General features: G+C 39.1%; 1 protein-coding gene across 44 annotated transcripts in view; it reads right to left on the bottom strand.

Moving 5' to 3' along the window:
* The window catches only part of scrib (scribble planar cell polarity protein), a 106,231-nt gene extending 85,107 nt beyond the window's left edge, over nt 1-21,124 (bottom strand). For 40 of the 44 annotated variants that reach the window (XM_084110121.1, XM_084110078.1, XM_084110085.1 and 37 more), the window contains exon 1: nt 19,867-21,118. In XM_084110121.1, the coding sequence (XP_083966247.1) occupies nt 19,867-20,025 (159 nt within the window). In that variant the 5' untranslated portion in view covers nt 20,026-21,118. Of the gene's footprint in view, nt 1-19,866 lie in introns of all 44 variants that reach the window. The other 4 variants (XM_084110089.1, XM_084110099.1, XM_084110111.1 and 1 more) reach the window with 1 other exon arrangement.

The following is a 21,124-nucleotide window of genomic DNA, read 5'->3' as shown; positions in this document are numbered from 1 at the left end:
GTCTGAGACAGAGACCCAGAGATGGGACCAAGTCACACATGTGCAAGTCTCAAGTAAGTCTCAAGTCTTAACCTTCAAGTCTCAAGTAAGTCCCAAGTATTTTTTTCTTCGGCAAGTCAAGTCAAGTCAAGTCACAGGCTATGTCAAGTCAAGTCCTGTAGTAGGTCAAGTCAAGTCCAAGTCAAGTCACCTTATTATTATAATTTTATCTGCAGAATCTGATCTTAATAAAGTGAAAAGACAAGAAATAAGTAACTGTCAGTAAATTACAATAATTTGGATTTGCATTGTAAATAGCCTACTCATGTTCAGTAAAATACATAATGGGATCAAACAAAATTGCAACTTCATAAAATTATTTATTTTTCACTTCTGCCACAGTGTTTGAAATGTTTTAAATTTTCAACATTGAGTCCATAAAACAAATAACAGCTTAACATCTAACAGACTCCTCTCTGAACACCTCCTTCTCTATCTCTCAAACACAGTTTACGTACAACATTAAACTTTGTTACATTTCTCCTCACTCACACACTCTCGCGCTCTCTCTCACTCACACACTCTCGCGCTCTCTCTCACTCACACACTCTCGCGCTCTCTCTCACTCACACACTATTTTTTGTCAAGTCACAAGTCATAAAAACAGCGACTCGAGTCGACTCGAGTCCAAGTCACCAAGTCACAAGTCCCCATGTCTGCAGAGACCGATATGGACAAACAGAAAACTTTGTGTAGTAAGTGGCCAAACTAAAAAGATTTGATTTTTTTTATTAGATGTGAAAAAATAAAAATAAATTATTTAGAATTTTTTTGCATTTTTTGGTTTGTTGTCATGATATCTGTCTCAGATCAAGTGAGAGATCAGTAGGGGACTACATACTACTCCTAGGGTTTTAACAGTACACCAGTATGGCGGTTTATCACGATATTGACATGTACGATTATCATATCGTGAACATTTGTTTATCCACGGTTTTGGAAAAAATGTTTACAATATAATGCAGATGTCATGTAAAATGCGCGATTTGATAGATGGATGAATAAATCTAAAACATAGCTGTGCAATAAGTAAGGGTTAATGCCCGACGAGGTGTCCATTGTCAGGTATTAATGGACGACGGTGAGGCGTGAACCGTCCGACGCGCAGCCTCCACCGAAGTCCATTAATACCTGACAATGGACACCTCGTCGGGCATTAACCCGCTTATACCATGGTCACTTATGGTATAAGTCAAATCGCTATATGAGTGTCTATTAATATACAGCGTAAAAAACTGCTATACTGTAAATCTATATTCTGCTTGGTCTGTGTGAATGAGCAGCGCCGTTTCGCCTAGTACATACTCAAGTATGTGTGACGCTCATGGTGTTTAAAGCGCCTGCCGTCTCACTCACTATATGAGGACGTGAACACATGAACATATCCAGAGCTGCTCTGAGAACTAAAGTAGCATTTCATAATTTTATTTAAAAGAATCATCGTCAAATACACTGACTGAAACTCATAGGAGTTTAGTACAACCTGTCAAAATAAAAGTTTAGCTTAAAGGCACAATATGTAACTTTTTTGCTTTAAAAATAGCAAAAATCACTATATCTATGTTATATATTTTTTTTAGTTGTGTACTTACATTATCCCGACCGTTTCCAACAACTTTCAAACCAGGAGAAATTTGTAATTTATTTCGAGAAACGTCCCGTTTCTTTATTTCCGTTTTGTCGCAGTCAATGGCGTCATATCCGCGTTGTCCCTGGTTTCCGCTCGTGCTGCCATGGCAACCAGAGCTATGAACCAGAGCCGTCTGATAGCAACCAAAGCAACTGACGCGGACAACTTTGTAGTTCGCAATGTCTATCTGCACGCTGTTGTTGTTTCGTTCAAACATTATGGACCATGGCAAGCAGACTTTGGATAAAAAAGGAGAACTAAAACGAGAATCAATATCAGCGCGGTGTTTTCGAGATGCCGAGAGCTCCCATAGACAGTATATAAACGAGAGCTCCACGTCCGAGACTTCGACCGCTCCTACATGTACTTTATTAAACAGGTGAGCACATTTACATAAAACTAATCAATGTTTTATAGTTCAACAATGATAAAATGTCAGAATATGATCTGTATGTTATTCTCATGTTGATCTAGCTTACTGCTAGTCTCATACAGACAGACTAACACATATTTCAACACATTCAAATGCAGTTTAGTGTGCTAGTGTAATGTTAGACCAAGTGAAACAGCGCTACGTTACCTCACAAGTTTAATTTGTCTAATAAACTGACCTGTGAGTAGTAATTCTGCGTGTAGTTCGGTAGAATGAAATGTCCATATTCCTTTTATATCCGCGGGACTCGCGTCGCGTGTGAAGCTGACAGCTGTCTCTTAGCAATCCCGAACTGCTTCATATCACAGTCATGATAAAAACATCAATGTATTCAGTCATCCATAAACATTATTAGATCGGTCGGCTTGACGTTGACGACAAGATACATAGTTCTTAGCAAATGTTGCGTCATCAAACTACGCCTTTGTTATTGTAAATAGGTTAGCGACCCCTAGTGGAGAAAAATGCCATACTGTACCTTTAAAGAAATACATTACTATTGTACAATAGAATGTAGCCAACATTCTAGTTTTAATTTAGTAAACCTCTGTTGTGCAGATCTGCAGACAAACAAAAGTTGTTACATTTCATCTGATTGCATTTTCCAATAATATATTTGTATTAAATCAGAATATATCATAGAATATTATATCAGACAACCCAGAATTTCTGAAGAAATAAAATACATTACATAAGACTCTATTATCTTATAATTATCTTAAATAATAATTAATAAATTAAGAATATAAGGTTTTATGAATTCCATACATGTTTGTTCAAATGGGAGATGTGCAGCTTTATTTTTTCTTATTTTTTCAGAAGGTAGACTCATAAGTCCATAAAAAGTTTTTTTTTCATTAAAAAAAGTTGGTTTTAATCAACCATATGTTCAACCAAAAAAAAACCTCGGTTTTCATTCATTTAAGGGTTACTGTAGCTGATGATTATAATAATAATAATAATGATTGTTTAATACCGTATACTGTGAAACCGTGAAATTTTCTGAGATGATTATCAGACCGTGAAAATCTCACAGTGTTACAACCCTAACTCCTTCCTTTCTCAATGTTGTTGTTCATATGTAGTTAGATGCATTTTGCATTTGACTGTACTGTACTAACTTCCAACAAAGATAAAACGTAGGAGTCGGAGATGCTACATGTCCATGTAGCAACAGCAGTGTGCTTTCCACGTGGGCTCGCCTTGCATCCTGTGGCCATGGAAACGGGAGTCTGTGGGGATTTGCTATACAGCTTCTGTTGCATGAGTCACCAACAAGAACAAGCAAACTAGAGGAAAGACCACTAGCTCATAGTATCAGCATGCTGCATCCAAATCACTAATGAAAACATGTTTTACCACTTTTATCATGGAAAACATACCATTTACCAAGAACATGCCTAACATTTACCTTATTAATGGCTTACTGCAATAAAAGGTCTGTACCTTCTGTCAAAGTTCAGACTGCATGGAGCCACACAGACGGCATCAACAGTGACGCCTATCCCAGTATCTGGAGAGGATATTAGCCAGACTGGGCCATCTGTACTGGAGTGTGTTTACTCTGTCCTACAGCACACTCAAACAATGTGCTCCACACAGAGAGAGAGAGATTTACAAGACAGGTGTTGAGGCAGATAGAGGAGGAGCTGCTGGAAGGGTCAGATCCATGGAAACATTCATATTGTGACAAGTAAACAGTAATCATGAGGAAGTGCTTGGGGGTGAAGCACATGCGGTCTTGAATGTACAGTAACTGCAACTGTTTTGAAATCTAGACGGCCCAGGTATCAAGGCTCACAACTTGCATCAAAAGATGCGGATAAAAATTAAGGATGCACCAAAACGTTTTGGATAAAAATGTGACCAGGGGCCGGATTCATGAAAACTGCCGTTTTCTAACCGCTGTTGCTAATGACAAGGGTTTCTGAACTCTACATTCAGCCCCTTTAATATATCCCAAAAAAAATTTGTGAACGTATTATGTTTGTAAAGTTTGTCTCTTATGGTTCAAGTCACAAGAGCTCACTGTAACAACTAAAACAGCCAAAGATTCGCCACAGAGTAAGTACACACAAATGCAGAGTTCTGTGTTTAAGAGCCTAGAAAACATAAGCAACGCAGTAAAGCATTAGGTCTACAGGCTGTAAATGATTATAGGGTGTGTTTCCTGGTCGGAGGTGAACAGAGAGGAGCGGAGCTTGAGCTGTGTGACCTGTGGTAAACACGGCTGCACTGGTGCCGCCCATGTTTACCCAGAAAGACAGGTGACTGGCTCATGTTTCTGGTGCAACTCTGTGACAGAGGCATTAAAACAGATGCTGATCAAAAATAGTGCATTTATATGCATACTGTCACCAGAGAGAGAGAGAGAGAGAGAGAGAGAGAGAGAGAGAGAGAGAGAGAGAGAGAGAGAGAGAGAGAGAGAGAGAGAGAGAGAGAGAGAGAGAGAGAGAGAGAGAGAGAGAGAGAGAGAGAGAGAGAGAGAGAGAGAGAGAGAGAGAGTGTGTGAGTGAGTGAGTGAGTGTGTGTGTGTGTGTGTGTGTGTGTGTGTGTGTGAGTGAGTGTGTGTCTCGGAGAGGGTGAGGGGCTCTAAGCGTTAATCCTCCTCCGGAATAAAACTCCGTGAGAGGGGCGGGGACAGGATGCGTGAGCCAGCTGCTCCAAGCTCAGACAAAAGGATGCAGGGTAACACATTTCAGGCAGGTTTAAGTAGAGGCTTCTCAGTCTGCAGTCCGGTCCAAATCAAGAGCATAATCTCATGAAACAAGTGAGTGTGAGAGTGTGAGAAGATAAGAGCCGAGAAGAGTGCTTTGTTTCTTGTGGAACTGGCAGCCGCAGCATGATTTCAGTGCCAGCGTGTTAAAACAGCACAGCCCTATTCCTGCTCTTAATTAGCAGCTCAACCAGTGTTTCCTCTCTTCAACAAGGACTAATTTTACACATGGGCATCAGTGCACCTGCTGCCATGCTATGCACTGTTATACAGTGTATAACAGTATAATAACATTATAATAATGTAAAAAAAATAAAGAAATCATATTAGAACTTTTGCACGTTTAATGTACAAAATTACAACCTATGCAAAGCCACTGAAAGCCAAGTGACATTTCAGAGAGAGAAAAAAAACTTGGATTAAATAAATGCATAAGTGTGCACACCCCAGAGCTAATACTTCGTTGAAGCACACTTAGATTTTATTACAGCACTTAGTCTGTTTGGACAGGAGTCTGTCAGCTTGGCACATCTTGACTTGGGAGTATTTTCCTACTCTTCTTTGCAAAAACATTCCAGATCTGTTCAATTGTGAGGGCATCTCCTGTGCACAGCCATCTTCAGGTCCCCCCACAGATTTCCTATAGGATTCAGGTCTGGGCTCTGGCAGCTTTCCAAAACATTAATCTTTTTGTAGAAGCCATTCTTTTGTTGATCTAGATGTGTTTTGGATCATTGTCATGCTGAAAGTTCTCAGCTTTTAAATTCCACTGGTTCTTGGAGCCATTCATGATTCCCTCCACATTCACCGAAGCCCCAGTTCCAGATGAAGAAAAGCAGCCTCAAAGCATGATGCTGCCACCACCATGCTTCACTGTTGATATGGTGTCTGCTGATGAATGTCTAAAAAATTTGTAAAGATTTTTAGTTATGTCCAGAAAAAGACAAAATTATAAATAAATAAAAATTAAATGCTGTGGTGTTATAATAAATTTAAAGTTGAAGAGAATTCTGAAGAGAGAAAGAGAAGATTGTGTGAAAGAGGCTCAGCACAGTGTGATCTCAAAGTCCTCTAAAGTCTGAGCACCACGAGAAAAGAGGCGAGAAGGGAGGAGAGCGATGGGGGATGAGGGTAGGTTTACTGCAGCACACACAATGGCAGCTGTGATTTATGTGGACTGCTGGCCCAGTTCTGTGGGCCGTAGGGGGAAGCCCTCACTTACTAAAATCTCATGTGCTGGCTCACAAGACAAAGGCAGAAAGTCAAGACAATGACCAGACTAAATGAGCTCTGGCCAAGAGAGTGAGGTGCATACAGTGAAACTAACTACTGAGCCGTTCTCAGATTCACTTATAATCGAGTTTTGGATGCCTCAATGATGTTCTCTGTTCAGTGCAATTTTATGTTTTCTAAAACAATCAGGTTAAGGGGTACATATTATCTTGATATAATCTACACAAAGCTCCTAAATCACTAGCGAGCTTCTTTCAGTGCTGCCCATTAGGGATGTGCACGGGTAGGCTACTGTGACAGCGATGATTGATCATGAAAACGATGAACGCGGTGACTTAAAAAAAAAAAACATTTTCTTTTTTTCTGATTGGTTATTGCAGCATTTTGGGCAGTACCTGAGGAAAGACTGGTTAGCGTTGACAGTATGCCGTCCAGACTAGTGAAATAAAGTGAAACTAGGAATTTGAAAGCGTGCAGTGATGCCTGGAATAAGTTTGATCATGAAATACAGTTAAGTGCAAGATGTACAGCACCATTCTGCCAAATACATAACATTATAATAAGAACACTATTGTAAAGGTGTGTTGTGAATTCTTTGTGCTTATGTTTCCTGTGTTGTACGGGAAGAGCACATCCACAACGGGAGTTAAACATTCAGCTAAGCACAGTCAAGTTCACATGTGCATTTATGTCCTTTTGTGTAAATTTAAGTTGTAAAATTACGTATGTTGTATTATATCTGATTAATCTCATATAGAACACGTTTGATTAAGTTTATTAACACACTAGAAATACACTTTAGTTTACCGGTGTTTATTCGCTCTTCAGTTTCAGCTCAAATGCAATGCCGACATTAGTGACTATGATTGGGTTTAGGGCTGGGCGGTATGACGGTATATATCGTTACCGCGGCAAATGTCAACCGTAACAGATTTTTTATTCTGTGTAAACCGTGACATGCAAATAAGTGGGCGTGGTTAACTCACGTGCAGCGTGCGTGAGACTGAGCGAGACGCTGCACATGAGACTGATCAAGAAGCTGCGAGTTTGCACGTTTGAAACATGAAGAAAGATGAACGAGCACATGAGGAGGACCCACAAAGCAATCCCGAGCAGGAGGAGAACTTATTAAAAGAGGTGCGACATCTGTGGTGTGGACATGGTTTGGGTTTGCAAAATCTGAAAAAGACCAGAAAAACGTGATTTGAAAACTATGTAGAGGTAATGTGCTCACTAACAGCAGTAGCACAAGTAATTTGTTTCATCACCTCAAAATGAAACGAATATCATAAAACGTGAATATCATAAAAGCCAAAAGACCATACATCAAGCGGTCCGTCAACCTCCGATGTTAAAACCAAAACAATACAATCACCTCAGATTCAAACTAGTTTGGCCGAATCTTTTACTAAAGACATCGCGTATGAAAAAAAGCTCAAAGAGATGGAAAGAAATAACACAGGCCATTACGATGTATATCTGTAAAGACATGGCACCAGTTTACACTGTGGAAAAGAAGGGGTTTCGAGACTTGATCAAAACCATTGATCCGAGATATGTGATACTGAGCCGCAAGCACTTTAGTGAAGTTGAGTTGCCACGATTGTACGGAGAATGCCGATGGAAACTTGAACAGGAGATTGGCAATGTTTTACACTTCGCAATGACAACTGATTTGTGGACGAGCCGAACTACACAGCCGTATATGAGCTTAACAATCCACTTCATCAATGACTGGACATTGTGCAGTAGATGTCTGCAGACTTCCTACTTTCCTGAACATCACACTGGAGAGATGATAGCGCAAAGCTTCACAACTCATCACTGAGACTCCAACCAGATGGGACTCCAAGCAACAAATGATCGAAAGGGTCATAGACCAGGAGAAAGCTCTAACGCAAGCTGCGTTAGTGTCCTGCAAGCTGACAAAAAGACCAGACATTTAGCTCTAACATGGCAGGACATGGATGCTCTTGAATCTGTGAATAAAGCATTAAGCCCTCTTGTGGAGTTCACAGATGCCTTGTCTGGGGAACAGTACGTGAGTGTTTCGTACTTGAAACCTGTGCTTCATCTTTACAATGAGCAGGTTCTTAAGCCACATGATGATGATACCCAGCTCACCAAGGACATCAAGGTGCGGATTCTTGACTATTTGAATGAGAAATATGCAGACCAATCCACCCGGGAGCTGCTTGACATGGCTTCCCTTCTCGACCCTCGCTTTAAAACCACATACATAGAAGCAGAGAGAGTGGACTACATGAAGGTCAAAGCTGCAGCAGAGATGGAGAGTCTTGCAGCTGAACAAAGAAAGTCTGCAGAGGGAGTGTCATTGCCACCAGTCGAAGCTGCTGAAGAAATTCCTGCTAAAAGAAGAGGAGTTTGGGCAGCTTCTTCAAAATAAAATCACGTAAATGCCAAGCTGTCCCTCAGTCAGAGAGAGAGTCCATTGAAATGGAGCTTAACAGCTTTTTACAGACAGTTGAAGTTGATGGCGAGACAAACCCCCTGGAATGGTGGAGGCAGCATGAGGCCAATTTTCCACGAGTGGCCAGCCTGGCAAAAACAATATCTCAGCATCCCTGCCACACATGCCCCATCCGAGACGGCTTTCAGCACAAGTGGGAATATCATCAGATGCCGCAGATCAGCACTGAAACCTGAGACTGTTGAACAGCTTGTATTTCTTGCCCACAACTTGTAGTTGTTTTGATTGAGATTCTCAAAACACAATATTACAAATTGTGAGCAAGGAAAAATTATTATATTTATTTTTTCATTATTTCTTTATTTATTGAACTGTTTATTCATTTTATATTTTTTGCTGCAAAAAGATTTTACATTTTTATACTTTCAGCAGGAAGTGATTACTTTGTTTTAATATTTTATACAAGACGTGTATTTTTCCCCCGTTACTTAACTGTTATTTATTTTATAGCTGTGAGAAGATTACTTGAGGAAAGTTATTATAATAAGGTCTGTCCACATCAAACTGTGAAATGTGGAATACTGTGAAATTTGTTATATTATGGTTCATCTAAATGTTGAGTTTCTTTTTTCTTAAGATCCAAATAAAAGAAGAAGTAATCAAACAAGGTGAAGTACTTTTCATTTGTCAAGTATTTAAGTGTACTTAATATATAAAGCCCTATTTGTCGAATTTCCAGAAAAACGACAAATAAATGACTATATTGTGATATATATCGTTACCGTGAAATAAAATCACTCATAGATGTTTATTTTTCAAAAACATTGATGATATTATTAACAATCCAGCAGTGTTATTTTTCTTGTCATATTTTTTGAACAGTTAAGCTCAGAAAACTCACAGGGATGTCTGGAATAACTTGATAAAGATGAAAATACAGTTAAGTGCCAGATGTACAGCGCCAATCTGCCTTCTGCCATATTCATAACAAAATGACTGAGAACACTTTAGAATATTGTAAATTCAGCTGCACTTTATTTTACAGTACGTGCACTTACAATGTACTTACTAAAAAAGTACTGGTTAATATAAGGCAACTACATGGGTTAAGGTTAGGTTTAGGGGTAGGTTCAGGGTTAGTACCAGGTTATTGTAATTACTACTAAGAACATAGTATGGGGAACAGTGCTTTAGTTGCCCATGTTCCAGCGTGTTACGGGTTATGAAGAGCGCATCCACTACTACGGGCATAACACTTTCTGGCTAAAGAACGTAACTTAGTTCAAGTTCACTTGAATTTGAGTCCTTTTGTAAAGATACAAGTTGTAATGTTACGTTTAAGTTGTGCATCTAGTCAATCTAATCTTATATAGGATGTGTAATATAGCAACGGACTTCAGTTTACTGGTGTTCATTCACTCTTCAGTTTCACCACATGCAGCTATTCTTTTTTAAATGTTTTTTTTTTTCGAAAACATTGATGCATTACTGATATGCAGTGTTATTTTTCTAGTCATACTTTCATATTTTGATAGACATTTTCATAGGATATTCTTGTCAACATTATTTTTTATTTGTCAACACTCTGCCCCACCCCCGAGTACTCGTTTTTGAGTCCTATCAATACTCTATTTTTTTTTTTTACAACAATACCCATCACTACTCCCAATATAATTCTGAAAATTCAAGACATTCAACAACCACATACATGGTAATATGGCAAATAACTATATATATTATTATATAAATGCTAAACACCACTGTGTTATAAAAAATACTTTCCAAGCTAATGGCCATTTACCACATTCCAAAGTCAATTTACCTAAGGTCCAAGTACTGCATGATGGCATGATGTGGATTAGGATTTGGAATGTGAGACAACGATAGAAGTTCAACAGGCAAAGGGGCAGAAAAGGTCAATTTTGTAATATATAATGTTACCAATATATTTTGTATGATCATACAGAACAATTCACAAGTTTCAGGTGAGTAAGATTTTTTTAAGATTAACTTTTTTAAAGCTTTTATTCAGCAATTAAATGAAGCATTTTTGAAGCATTAAATTGTTCAAAAGTGACAGTAAACATTTATATTGTTAATATTTCTAATAATAAATGCTGTTCTTATTAACTTCATCTAAGAGTCCTAAAAAACATATCCACAAAAATATTAAGCAGAACTGATTTCAACATTGATAATAATGTTTCTTGAAAACCGAATCAGCATATTAGAATGATTTCTGAAGGATCATGTGACACTGAAGACTGGAGTAATGATGCTGAAAATTTAATTCAGCTATGCCACGGGAATGAATTACATATTAAAAACACAATATTACAATATTACACAACTTCACAATATTACAGTTTTTACTGAATTTATCAAATAAATGCAGTCTTTGGTGAGCATAAGAGGCTTCTTTTAGAATATATATTTTTTGAAATCTTACCAACCCCAAACCTTTGAATGTTAGTGTAAATCACCAACAAAACAGTATGAATTTTAAAAGCTCCAGATTCAAGTCAAGAGCGCTATACTAAAGATCATTGAGAATCATGAAGCAGCCGATGGCATGTCACAAGCTGGATTAAAATTCCACTTAAATTAAATCCACGTTTTCATTTACTGAAAATATTACTGCCTATTTTCAAGATGCTTTCGTTATCCTGTTGGCTAACATATTTGTCTAATGATTTCTCTGCATGTGGTATGAGGTAAGCTCGCCAAATAAGAGCGTGGGGCTTACAGTTTGGCCTGATAAGCCAATTAAGCAAATTAGTGAGTAATGAAAGATTATTTTAACACCCTACCTGCTGCAGTTACAGCATAGCAAAGTGATGTGTAATAAACTGTGCTTGTTTCAAGCATACCTGTGATGCCAAGAAACTACAAAATATGCTTAAGAGCTTTTTAAAAAATACTTTGACATAAGAAAACACTAGCATCACCCTTTGGTTGCGGTATTTTATGGAAGACTGCACACTCCAGTATAAACACAGGCCTGGACGGCAGACAGAAGGTAGTTCATTTCACTTCTCTACAGATCTCATCCATCCAGTGAGCACTGACTGTACGTTTGGAGCAGGACAGCTGCAGACAGCCGCTCCACTCAAGAGACCCCTGAGGGACGAGCTTATAGTGAGACGATACAGCTCGTGCAGCAAAGAGGAAGGGGACATGGGGTTAAACATGTTTTTTTACAGATGAATGAAAGTAGTAATCGGGCCCAGGGCGGCCACACAAAAGGAGGGATGCTGGGTTGGGGTACAGTCATATGTTCAGATGGCCTGTTTCCTTCAGCTTAAATCAGCTCTAACACAAAGTGCATCAAAGATGCCATTAGCCTGGACAATGAACTTCTTGTTTCAGGGCTCCAGATTGCTACTAAAACGGTCGATTTCATTTTCATTTCACAAACCAAAAATATTCATTTGCGAGTGATATTTTAACTCGATTCGCCACTAGCGACAATATAAATGTACATGTTATAATTAAAAATGTTGTACCTTTTTACCTGCATGTTCTGTGATGAGTAGCCCATAACATCTTTTGTTGTGTTGACCTAATAAAGTGAGATGACGCGCAGGCGCAGCAAAGTTGCAGTGGAAAAAAACTCACTGAGTTCGAGCACCAAAATACGCAAGGAGACAGCGAGGATCAGCTTTCTGCGTCAGAAACGCATGTCAAAACGAAACATGAGGCTTTTTCAAAGATTTGGCTTATACCTAATCAATATTTAATTACAAACAATATTAAGGAGGTATCATTCAAAATTATACATAGAATTTACCCAGTTAAACATTACTTTGTGAACTCTAAAAATAATGTTTAACTGGGTAAATTCTATGTACAATTTTGAATGATACCTCCTTAACTTTGTTAGAGCAACAATGCTGATGGCTGTTCCAGCATGAGAGAGAAAACGACAGAGACGTGTCGATGAATGAACATTCAAGCACTGTAAAAGTGCAGGAAGGTGTCCATTTCGTGCACACAACGTGGATAAACAACAACAGATAAACGTCAGCTGTGTGGACGCGACCTAATCGTTAACAGTTCTCATTTTTAATTGACACTGATATGGATTCATAATCTCAATATCTTTTAATCTTTGCTATTTTCTGTTACTGCCTGAACTTCACATTTTGTAGTGCAGCCATCCATAGATGATTTGTACTTAACTGTCACCTTTAATATGTCACCTTTAATTTTAGTAAACAATTGACAAACTTTTAGCTTTCAAATTCTGTCAAATTATAAAATACAAGAAATCAACATTTTGGCACTCTTTAATGTGGCCTGACAGATCGCTCAATCAGCATTTTGACCTTGGAAAGAGCTTGTATAAAACAGCTTGAGAACAATCATGTCACGTAATGTAAAATTTACCTCAGAAAAGCACTTCAATGTTCATAAACTTGTTAGTCAGTTAGAAAAATAACTATAGAAAGGGCCATTTTGCTAAATATACGCACTATATCACGTAATCCTTATATTTTTATTTAATCTGCTGTCTACATGAGAAAGAATGGAAGGAGCTAAAAATGAAATTCAACACTGCCGTATAATTGCATATAAAGAACTGCCTTTCACCAAATTTACCTCTCAGATATTACTAATGAAGAAAAATAGTTCTCAAGTTGGAAAAGCAATTCAGTTCCTACTTTAAGTGAATCTTAGTTCCCATGACATCCACAAGATGGATGAAAATGTTGATGCTGTAAAAGGAGGGCAGTCGTGACATGACAAAATAAAATAAAAAATTATACTGATTTCAGTAACCAACACTAACCCTTAACACTTGTGTCCCAACATTAAAAACAACTTTTATGGGAATGGGCGAGATGCAACAAAGAGCAGTGAAAACTGTGTGAAACACAAAAGTGTCCAAGATTAGGGAGTTTTTCTTATGATATTAAATTTCATAAGTTTTGATCAGGTGTCAGATGGCACTAGCACCCGTGTGGCCAACTAATTTTTCCACTTTCGCAGAGTAATTTCCACTTTCAAATATGAGTGAAACACTCACACAGTCCTAAAACACACAGATCTGAAATCTAACACAGACCTTGTGACTGCTTCTCTGCTAATTTAGAGGTGTTGACATTTTCATGCACAACTGGTCAGAAGCAAAAATCGTCCTTACATCTTTATATTTGCCTTTTAAATCCCAACAACAAGAAAAAGACGTAAAACGCAACAGTAAAAGTTCAGCAACAAAGTTTCAAGAGCACAGCAGCTGGAACACTGTTGTATGAATAAGTGTCAAAAATATGTTAACACTTTATTTGGTAACACTTAAAGTGTCCTTGATACATGTTACATGTATTTATTACAGTAATAACAGTGAATGATGCGTATTTACACCGAAAGACTCCCAGTAAGAAAAACATGGTCATGCAATTATGTATATAATTTCTCTCCATTGAACTGCATGAATCAGACTGATGCATCAGGTTGTCTTGTCAAGTATCATTTCACACCTTTCAATGCACAAACGTGGAGTTCACAGGTTAGAGGAACACCTGTTGGACAGGCACTTATGAACATTAGATGTGTAGGGGCAGGGCAGGGAGGAGCCCCACATAGATTAAACCTGTTCTGCAGACAACAGAACAAATCTGCCATGAAAGACAGGCAATTTATTAAAACAACTCCTTGAAACTTACTTGAGCTGGAAAAACCACTTTCTGGTTCCAACAAATTAAGCACAACTATTACATGCAATAGGTAAAACGTGTTATTGGTTTTCCTAGTTTCGCTTTACTTCTAAGTTTAGAGTTCAATACATTGTTTCCTGTTGGTGGTGGCAGCAAAATTACTTTGTTGTACCAAATGGTCTGTTATCAGAAAGCTGTATTGGGTGCCAACAAGAACAGCAAGGCTTGAAACCTTGACCTAAAAGAAAACATATATTAGCTAGTATTTTGCTCATTCGAAACTCACAACTCCAACTAACATTTCCTTCTCTTTCTTTACAGTCGTCATTCGAGTCACAGGCTGATAAAGGAGGACAATGCAGTCAGAGCTGTGATAATAAGCCTGGACATTTAATATGTGCAGCTGGGTGGGAGACGTCAGATTAGCTGAAAGAGCCTACTATGTAACCCGTCACGAGATCTTCCACAACTGTCAAAGCCAAAGAGTGTTTCTCCCTCCCAAGCCCTTCAGGAAAAATGTAAAGACTTCACATTTAAGAAAGCTTCCCCAGGAACCTCCTAAACCACAGACATATGGGTGTGTGATCCACTTGTTAATGATTAAACTGTGCTGGCATACAGCTAATGCCATTCCTGTGCTTTGTGAATGTGGATAAGGGCATTCTGGGTTAATCCAGTTAGCGCTCAACATCTCCGAAGTAAGGAATTTACTGTGACAAGCGGATGCTCAACTATAACACAATAGGACAGAAACAGTGAGGATTAGAGATTGCGTAGTGACTAAACACAGTGGAAGCTTCACGTTGATGCTTTTGGAGGGTGTGATGGGGAATTCCTCAACCGCTGCCAGCTTTGGCCTACAGTTTTATCAGCGGCAATACAGGGGCTTCAGTTCCCAGACTGTTCAGCAACATGTATTCCCATGTAAACCAACTCCAGGAAAAGGCTGCAAGGCACTTTGTGAGCCACCCAGGTGCTCATATTAAAATGTGAGCTGGCAGAACACTTGATCCGAAGTCATTTGCTGCACATAACACTCATCGTTTTGTCTGAGGTAATTTCCCATACTACATCCTGCTTTGTGCCCTGCATTAAACTGAAACATTTCTATTTTTGGACTTGCTATAAGGTGCTTCTCTGAACTATACATATCCTAGCATTAAGGTGAACATAAGCCGTTCAGGTGGGGCATTCAGAGACCTGTAGTGAACAAGAGCAACTAAAATACTGTGCCAGTTGACACATATGACCTCGTCTATGCAAGCATGCAACTATCTTATACAGTCAGCCTCAAACATACTGAAACACTTGAAATCACCTCACACCCAATGGCAGAGGGTCATGACCTGAGAAGCATTAAGACGAGTCATGTTACAGCGCTAATCCCAAAACCTGCACAATGTAGGAGCTAAACATGTGGACATCATCCATGCTGTTAACAGCAGTCTCTAAGAAAAAAAGGAAAGACACATCTGTCGTTATACTGAAGTATCACAAGTAGGAACGAGGGCAGCAGAGTGTTCAGAGTGAGTCTGGGGGAGAAGAAACTGTAAGCAGCTTAAATCTCAGCACATGGCGGAGCGGCGACACACGGAGTCACCATATGGCCTTCTCCAGAGAACAGGCTCAGGCCTGCTGAGACCATCCATCTAAGCGTTACAGTAAACGTATAATGGAGCACTACTCGGACGAAAAGGGCACTGCTGAGCAACCTGGAACCAATTAATGAATTAAAAACAATATATATAGGCAAATGTTAACTAATCAACCGATTTAAATGATACAAGTGAATTCAGTCGTCACAACATTCTAATGTACACAAAATGGATTCATTTCAAGATTTGGTATAGATAATTTAATAATGTTAAAAATTAACTTGAAGTTAGCATTAGATGACAGAAAAAGAATCTAAACGTAAAAAAGGGAAAATGAGCATGTTTTCTATTTCAATATATTTTAAAATGTCATTTATTTCTGTGATGGCAAAGAAATCAGAAATCATTCTAAAATGCAAATTTCTGCTCAAGAAAAAAATATTATTTTTATCAGTGTTAAAACAGTTATTTTTGTGGAAACGGTGATGCCTTTTTTCAGGATTCTTTGATTAAACAAAGTTCAAAAGAACAAATAAAGAGCATTTATTTGAAATAGTAACATTTACATTGTTTCAAAATATTGTTACTTTTGAAATATTTATTGCTGAACAGAGTATTCATTTCTTTAAAAAAAAGTATATCTTACTGACCCCAAACTTTGGAAAGTTAATGAATAGCTGCCTAATTTATGTCTAATATCTACTGATACCAATAAATTAAAAGTGGATAGAACAAATTTTCTGTTTTCAAATATTTTTGTGAATATTATGCAATTTTTTTTATAACTATGCAATATTAAGTGTTTCAATCAAGTGTTCAAATGTGTTCATTTAAACGTAGCAAATTATGTGTGCAACTAATGGCGCTTTTCCACTACACAGTACCAGCTCGCCTCGGCTTGCCTCGGCTCGACTCGGCTCTGTTTGGTTTTCCACTGTGTAAAAGTTGTACCTGTACCTGCTTCCAGGTACTTTTTTTCGTACCACCTCCGGCGAGGTTCTAAGCGAGCTGAGGCGATACTAAAATGTGACGTGAAAACACGGCAGACTGCTGATTGGTCAGAGAGAATCGTCACTATTCACTGCGTCATTGCACGCGCCAGACGGAGTATCCTGAATAAAAAAAACAAAAACATCCAAAAACAGCATACACTCGATTTCCTCCATTGTCCTGTGTGTGTGGGTAGTGGGTGTGTCTCGCGCGTCTCGTGTAAAAGATTAAGTCACGGCAGTTTCCTGCGGCATCGCTATGACGACCAGGTACTATTGTGGAGGTACTATCTGCAATGGAAAACGGAGCGAAAAGCGAGACGAGCCGAGGCGAGTCGAGTCGAGTCGAGCTGAGCTGGTACTGGTAATGGAAAAGCGCCATAACTTACTATCATTAAAAATACATTTCAAATACCTCAGCATTAAAGGGATAGTTCACTCAAAAATGAAAATTACCCCATGATTTACTCACCCTCAAGCCATTCAAGGTGTATATGACATTCTTCTTTCAGACGATTACAATCAGAGTTATATAAAAAAAAATACCATTGCTCTTCCAAGCTTTATAATGGCAGAGAATGGAGGTCCTGCTTTTGAAGCCCAAAAAAGTGCATTCATCCATCATAAAAGTAATCCATACGACTTTCGGGGATTAATAGTAAAGGCCTTATGAAGCGAAGCGATGCGTTTGTGCAAGAAAAATATCCATATTTATAACTTTATAAACTAAAATAACTAGCTTCCGACAAACGGCCGTTTGCATCGATTTACGGCCACCAGTGACGAATTAGAAGTCTAACGAGAATTTTTAAAGAGAAATGTCGGAGGATTTCGATGAGAAGAGGAGCTTGAGTTTGTTGCCCAGCCCTATTTGTTTGAACCGTGAGAGGGATCAAAGCTTAAGCTTCTCCTACGTCGCGTCAAGTGTTACTCTTTTGGCGTAAGTCGACTTGCGTAGGCCGTCTGCCGGAAGCTTGTTATTTTAGTTGATAAAGTTTTAAATATGGATATTTTTCTTACAAAAACCCATCGCTTTGCTTCAGAAGGCCTTTATTAACCGCCGGGAGTCGTATGGATAACTTTTATGATGGATGGATGCACTTTTTTGGACTTCAAAATCAGGAACGCCATTCACTGCCAATAAAAAGCTTGGAAGAGCCAGGATATTTTTTATATAACTCCAAATGCGTATGTCTGAAAGAAGATAGTCATATACACCTAGGATGGCTTGAGGGTGAGTAAATCATGGGATCATTTAAATTTTTGGGTGAACTATCCCTTTAAGCATATATCAGACATCGGCTACCCGGTTCACTAAACCTTTAGCCATATCGGTCGACCACTTCAGATACCTCAGATCTCTTTTTCTATACATGAGCTGACTGAATTTTTGTTTCTCTTTCACTCTCTTTCTGACACAGGGCCAAGGGGAAGCCATATGCCAACTGTCTGCACACAATTTACACACATATACACAGACCTTCAAGCTCAAGGCCTGACATGTCCGCTCAGATCAGCCGTTCCACATCATGGTCCTGTGCTGTTCTGTCTGACCCTGTTAGCAATGCTGACTGTAGATAGGCTAACAAAGCTTGAGTCTTTTGCCAATGAGGCAACGCCAACAGTACTGGCATTATACAGCCTACATAAGAGCTCTAAAGGGACTGGGCTGGAGTTGTCAACAGCTTACAGTAGTTTTTAAATGTTGAATTAAGCATGTTTGCTTTTTTTGCTATCAGTGTACTTTAGGGATCGTTAGCTCTGGCAACACACTAACAGTCTCTCATGAGCAAATGCCCAAGGTTAAAAAAAAATAAAAATAAATAAAACCTTGTGTTTTACTGTATGTAGACGCTACTGGACTTGATTCAAAGCCAATTCAGCAGGATCTCTCACGTGCACACGCACATTAAGAAAACAGAGGAAATCCAAATTAAAAGGACAAAGCAAAGTGCTTTTAGTGCAGCTAGTGAGACAGATGTGTAACAAGCTAAAGTGTTCCCAAGGGAGGCTAGACTGTCAAATTTAGACAGGAGCCATTTCTGCAAAAGAAATAAATTATTTCTTAAGTTTTTTAAAGTACACGCTTGCTTGAAAAATCTAACAAGACCAGCAAACAAAGAATTAAAAAAGGGTGCAAACAACGATCTTTCCCCATTTGTCTATGGATACATGCTATACGAGACAGTTATTTATTTCACCCTTAGTACAGAATAATTCCCTCAACTTTTGACCAATGAACTGCTATTACTCTTCCAATTACTTCTCGAAGGCTCAACTTACTGGGTAAGGACTTTTGAAGGCAAGACTCTACAGGCAAAACCCATTGTTTTTTCATGCACTCGTCAAGTTTGAGATTTGGGGATATTTTGCTTCCATAACAATGTCTTCTTTGAGACCATTGCAAAGAAAACAAAAAACACATTTAAGTGTTTATTTTATTACACTATCTATTTGCGACTGAAGATTTAAATTACAATACATATTTAAAGGTGTTTTTTCCCCCTCATACCAGAAATGTCCGCTTCAGCTGCACTTACTTGCAAACTTTCTAGTTGTATTCCTATTTATATTCTGAAGGCTTTTACAGAGGAGTTTGTTCATTTATCATTCATCTAATAAAGTTTTATTCCTAAAAACATGGGGAAATGGTTTTTTTTTTCTGGCTGTTGACAGTATTTTCTCATCATTGCAAATGAGTGCATATTTGTTTAGAAAGTACCTAATTTGCATGTTTACAATAAAATTTTAGAATATGTGTGATACAAAACATATGTTCTAATGTGCTGCGATTCAGGAAAGTAAGGTGATATATTTTAAAAACATTTTTTAACCCCGTTTACCTCTGATATCTTGCCTTAATTCACTTTATAAAGACTGCACCCACAAAGACAAAATTCTAGCCCATGAAATGAAAAGTACAACTAGGAATACAATACGTATATTAAAATGTCCTGATTTTTCAAACTTGCTGTGACCGTGGAACCCTTGAAAAGAGAGCCACGGTTTAACCAGTCACGTCCATGTGTGTCAAAACAGCTACAAGTCTATGCATAATTTATAGCTGAGGTTGGCAAGTAGAGAGACATGCACGAAGGCACACATGAGATGTAAGTGCTGGGTCATCATGGCAGTCTTACCTTAGGCAGCTCTCTCAGCTGGTTGGCGTCCAGGAGCAGCTCCTCCAGACTGCGGTTGTAGCGGTAGATCTCATCGGGCACCGCAGTGAGCGAGCAGTGCCGCTTATCCACAGACTCAACGTGACGGTTGCACCGCCACAGCGGGATACACTTCAGCATGTCCCGGGCGCACTCAGCCCCTCCGCATCGGGGACTCACTTAAGCAGCCAAATGATGAGGATACAGGCTGGTGCTGCCGCGTGTCTCTCCCTGGACTTTATCCACCAAAAGCAGTCAAATAAAAGCCCCTGCGTGAACGTTTCTCCAGCAAATGTCCACTGCCTCCAATGATGGTAGGGGACATCCAGATGATTAGTCCAGTCAAGAGTTAATGAGAGTTAGCTCTTCATAAAGTATTTCCTCATACACAAGACGAGTTACTCAGCAGATTCACAGTTTGGTTCAACTTAAGCCGAGTGAAGTCAACTGCACACTCACATTTTATGTTATGCACAGTTTTGCAGCATAAACATCTCCTCGCTGAATTAAACGAGATTATGTCGCACGGAACAAGTGACGCCACTTAGCCGTTAACATGTAGAAGAAGCGGGGTTTAAATACGCCAAACTCGTTGGTTAATGTCACGTGCCCTTAAATCAGACATGGTTTGTCTTGTAATAATAATTTAAAAAGAGATCTAATAATCAAACTACATCATGTCCGTGAGGCTGCTGTACACACGACGATATGCTACAGCTAACTGATTAGCCAGCAGCAGAACGCTATACCTCTACACAATACAACAGCCAGCCTCTAAACAAAAACAAAACAACTCCAAACTACTTACAGACGTGTGTGTCTCTGAGATATGTGAGATATAAGAGGGACTGTTATGATGAGATCACATACACAGCAGCAACAGGCTAAGAGCAGCAGGCCGGTCTGTGTGTGTGTGTATGTGGGGGGGGCTGGGCTTGATCTCACCCGCTCCAGAGACACTCCACCGGCTTTGTGCTCCTCTGCTGCCCGTCCTAGTATCGACTCCAGACTGATTCGTCACAAACCTCCTCATGTAGATGGTTAGCTTTAGGACGGACGCGCGCGACGCTCCTCCTGGGCTTTATCTGCCGGGGAATTTCCTGCTCTTGTAGGCGAGTGTTTGGAGGTACTGAGTTCAGTACGGCTTAAGTAGCTGATACATTCCCAGGTCCGCCTCACTGTTGTGAGTCTCTCTGAGCGCCTCTCGCACGCAACTCCAACTGCACACAGCATCACTCTT

Source organism: Abramis brama, assembly GCF_963993115.1.
Source record: "Abramis brama genome assembly, chromosome: 3".
Lineage (NCBI taxonomy): Eukaryota > Metazoa > Chordata > Actinopteri > Cypriniformes > Leuciscidae > Abramis > Abramis brama.
Note: the sequence above shows the minus strand (reverse complement) of the source record. Positions and strands in the feature narration are given on the sequence as shown.